Below are 4,115 nucleotides of genomic sequence, written 5' to 3'. Positions count from 1 at the left end.
GTTGTGCCGTGCCTAGTCCTGTCGTGCCGGAGGGTTTATAGTCGTGTCGTGCTATGCGGCACATTTGGCCATCTATAGCGAGAGGAAGAGGAGAGAGGAGGGCGAGTAATAAAGCAGATTAGACCGGACCGTGGTCACCCTGGACTCCAATCCGTTTACTGGGACCTGTGAGTTTGCCCCTCTATTTTGGAATTGAGTTTTTTTTTATAAGACAATTTGTTGGGTTGGGCTGCCCGGCAGGCTGTTGACGGATCATGGATGGGCCTCTATCTCGCGGCAGGCCTACAGACACGAAAGCAGTGATTAAGGTCTCACATACTTTCTTTTGGTCCAGCTAGATAGGCAAATGGGAAATGCTTGCAACTACTTTGTCACAATATTCCCTTTTTCCATGTAAAACTTCAAATTCTGCATTAGAAAAAAAGAGAACTGCAAAATCTACAGCTATCGATAAAACCTGAGTTATATCATCTCCACGTTTCAGGTCATATAGAGAAAGGTAGCAACCAATCTCCTAAAACTCAATACTTACTCGTAAGACTTTCGGCTACTAAAACTCAATACTTACTCGTAAGACTTTCTGCTATATCTCTTTTCATGTAGTAGCTGCAGGATGTCATCAAATAGACATTTACTGTTTTGACATAATCAGATTGGAATGCTATATGTGGTCTAATTTACAAGCATATATAAGGTCACGGCCCTATTGTTTTTTGTTTTATCAGCTCATTAAATTGATTCAAAATCTCCATTACTTTTGCGACAGGCCTGCAAACACCACCAATCACCAAAGCTTATTTTTCGCAAAGGATAAAACCCATTCTGAAATAACATATAATATTAGACAGAATGCACCACATTACTGAGAAATTGTACAACTATTTGCTCCTTCCATTGAGTACTTGAATAAATAGAAGCGAAATCGGACCTCAGGATCAAAACAGCACAAGGACAACAGACTGTCACAAAGAAAATGGAGCTGTTACTACCTCAAGTTCAAAACTTAACAGAGTTGACACTCTACAAACTATAAATTTTAGCCGATATATCTGCACCTACATACCTCCTTACAAGCAACCAGAGTCCAGATCGAGCCCAGTAACCTGAGTAATCAGGCAATCATACCTATTAATATTCTTTATTACATGGCTTTGCTTGTAAAACGAAAGGTGACCCATCATGAGTGTTCGACCTTGTGCTCCAGCAGAGTTGTATGCAGAACATCTCAACTCGTAAGGGTCTGACATTGCGGTATCATGAGTTACTATACAAACATTCTAATAACAGACTTAAAAATCCAAATTCCTCCAGTGCGTAAAATAACCAAACTTCACTCAAAAATCATACTCAGATCCCAATTGTCAGACAGTTTACCTACTGCAAGTGCTGGTAGGCGAGATAACTAATATTGGCCATTCAAAAACAAACATGATTAACACGTTTTTACCAAAAACATAGACTTGGATGACACACGACCATTGTATCACACAAAGTCAGTTCAAAGGTAATTATTTCAGAAGCAGCAACACAAGCAAATGCCGTGTATATTACAGTTTTGCAGTTAGATTCACATAAACATTAATATATGTGCTATAGTCAGGGTTCAAGCAGAGGTCAAATAAACGTACCTCACACTGGTAAAAAAATTCTACTTTGTTGGAATTAATTCCCCCATATCAGAAAACACAGTATAACCAAATTCGATTGAACATATTTGTTATTGCATTCTTGACCGCATTGTAAAATGTTTGCTCCATTGGGGAATGATATTGTATTTGCCAGGTCCTTTCCAGTGGTCTCTGTTGGCCAAAAGAAAGGTTTCGAATTCCTTGTCAAGTTGTGTATCAGAAGCGAAACCCTTTTCCTTCATTTCATCATAGTACTCTAAAGCTCTTGGTATACATCCATGCTTTACTAAACCTTGGACCACTGTCATATAGTGTGAACGAGCAGGGTTAATGTCATATTTTCTCATTTCATTCCATACTCTGAGAGCATTTCTAGACTCATTCAGTAGAAAAAATTTATCAATAAGCATGAGAAACGTTTCACTCTTAGGGCCACAACCATCTTCCTTCATTTTTTGCAAGAGCTTCAGTGACTCGTCAATGCCTTCTTGCTTCAAAAATGCATGGTAAGTCGAAATGGTTGGAACAATGCCCTTAAGTATCATGCTTTCCATCACTATTCGTGCTTCATCAAGCTTAGAACTTTCACAAAGTGGAACTATCATACTGTTGTATGTTTCAACATCCGGTTGGATACCTTCATCTATAAGTTTGCTGAATATATTGTGTGCATCCTTCATGCAATTCTCTCTTGTCAGAACATAGACAAGTGAATTGTAAACACCAATAGCAGGAGTCCAGCCCCTCTTTTTCATTTCATCATAAACCCTCAGGGTATCAAAAAGGTTTCCTACTTTTGAGAAACAGCTGACCATGAGAGTATAGGATATACCATCAGGAGTAATACAGTAATTGGACATTTCTCTCCAAACTCTCTTTGCTTCAGCCACATCAGTGATGACATTACACCAACCATCTAGAATTATATTGAAACCTTCTGCAGTAAGTGGGAAGAATTTCTTTCTCAGAAGAAGCAACTCCTCAGCATCCTCTAAGTTTTTGCTTTTGCAAAGAGCACGGAGAAGGGAGTAAAATGCAGTTTGATCTGCTTCCACTTTAAACTTCTCCATCACATCAAATGTCTTGATTGCTTTATTCACTTCATTGGCAGCTGCATACCTGAAATTTAATATCCATATTGGTCCGATGTAAAGTACATGATGAGAAAATAAAACATAAGTTTCGGAAGGATGAACAAAGTCCAATTACTGCATTATGACTGCCAAAACGGCAGCAACACTCTGCTCAACAAAGCAAGATGCTAAGTTCAGCCCTTGTGACAGCTTTATATTCTGGAACATCAATCTAATATTTTGATCTAAGCATTCGTACTACCTGTACTATCTACCATCTTTGATTAACAATTATACAATCACCACAGAGATCCTGAGAATTGGACAATACTCAACTATACTACCATCAGCATGATTTGCCAACTTCTAAAGCAGGATCCACAAAATGAAGACATATTCCGTGCAAGAGACCGCACCTCTCCATCAGGATGATCATGGCACGGCGAGTGAGCACCCCGCGGCGCTGCATGCGCCGCACGACCGCCCACGCGAGGTCGAACCGCCGCGCCTTCCCCGCGGCCCACACGGCCAGGTGCCACGCCTCGGCCGGCGGCGGCTGCGGTCCTGCGCCCGCCCCATCGGCCCCATCCACGGCGCTGCTCTCGTCTCCGTAGCGAACCGCGAGCGCGGCGGCGTCCGGGTCGCGGCGCAGCTCCCAGAGGGCGCGGACGAGGAGGGCCGGGGATGCTGGGGCCGGTGATGAGCCCGTGGTTGTGGTGTTGGATAGGAGTAGAGAGAGCGCTTCCTTCGGGGAGGAAGCGGAGGAGGCCGCGCTGGAGATGCGGTGGACGAAGGAGGCGAGCTCGCCGTCGTCGTCGGTGGCGGGAGGAAGAGGGAGGGGGTGCTCGGGGTCTGGCTCGAAGTCGCTTTGGTCGGAGGGGGAGTGGGAGATGGAGAGGTGTAGGTGGTGGGACGACAGGAGGCGGTGGAGGTTGGAAAGGGGAAGGCGGCGGATGCCGGCGGCGAACGGCGGCGCCATGAGAGGAGGGCAATTGTTTTCGAGCCTGGGAGTGGTAGGAGGCTGAGACGGATTTGGGAAGTGTGGTACGTTGATCTGAACGCGCGGTGCCACATGCCGCCATCCTGTCGGTTTCGTTTAGTTGGTCCAAAACTTTTTTTTTCATGTGGCTTTTAATAGAGAAAATTTCTCTCCGTGTGTTCTCAATCATTGGTTTCTAGAACACGTCTTCAGATAAAAAAATTCTTTGTTTGGTTTCTAGAACACGTCTTCAGATAAAAAAATTTCACATATTTAATATTAAATGAAGTCTATTTGTAAGAATTTTTTAGAGATGAGTGTAACTTTTGTGACGAATCTAATGACGGTAATTAATCATGATTGTCTATAGTGATGCTATAATAACTATTCTCTAATTACGCGGTCAAAGACTATTTTTTAGCATTCATAACACAG

The 4,115-nt window shown here is 43.1% G+C and overlaps 1 protein-coding gene across 7 annotated transcripts; it reads right to left on the bottom strand.

The window, feature by feature from the left end:
* Positions 1–581: 581 nt before the first annotated feature.
* On the bottom strand, positions 582–3,760 carry LOC120679589 (pentatricopeptide repeat-containing protein At1g80880, mitochondrial-like). Of its 7 annotated transcripts, none has more exons than XR_005677256.1 (4): positions 3,118–3,680; positions 1,629–2,747; positions 1,064–1,103; positions 582–959 (listed from the first exon to the last, which is right to left on the bottom strand). XR_005677256.1 is itself a non-coding variant. In XM_039961198.1 (2 exons), exons 1-2 carry the CDS (start codon positions 3,678–3,680, stop codon positions 1,718–1,720), a joined length of 1,593 nt encoding a protein of 530 aa, XP_039817132.1. In that variant the 5' UTR covers positions 3,681–3,760; the 3' UTR covers positions 860–1,717. The 7 variants fall into 7 exon arrangements, 1 of the variants encoding a protein (XP_039817132.1); XR_005677254.1 differs by adding an exon at positions 1,193–1,240 and having other exon boundaries at positions 841–1,103; XR_005677253.1 differs by having other exon boundaries at positions 824–1,240.
* Between the last annotated feature and the right edge of the window lie 355 nt (positions 3,761–4,115).

This window comes from Panicum virgatum, chromosome 6N (assembly GCF_016808335.1).
Source record: "Panicum virgatum strain AP13 chromosome 6N, P.virgatum_v5, whole genome shotgun sequence".
Classification (NCBI taxonomy): Eukaryota; Viridiplantae; Streptophyta; class Magnoliopsida; order Poales; family Poaceae; genus Panicum; species Panicum virgatum.
This window is presented reverse-complemented; position numbering and strand designations above follow the sequence as displayed.

Bases quoted from the DNA above. Each gene is read 5' to 3' on its own strand.
- LOC120679589 (XM_039961198.1), bottom strand. From the start codon at position 3,680: ATGGCGCCGCCGTTCGCCGCCGGCATCCGCCGCCTTCCCCTTTCCAAC. The intron at 2,748-3,117 runs GTGCGGTCTCTT...ATTAAATTTCAG, and splicing joins ATGATCATCCTGATGGAGAG to GTATGCAGCTGCCAATGAAG.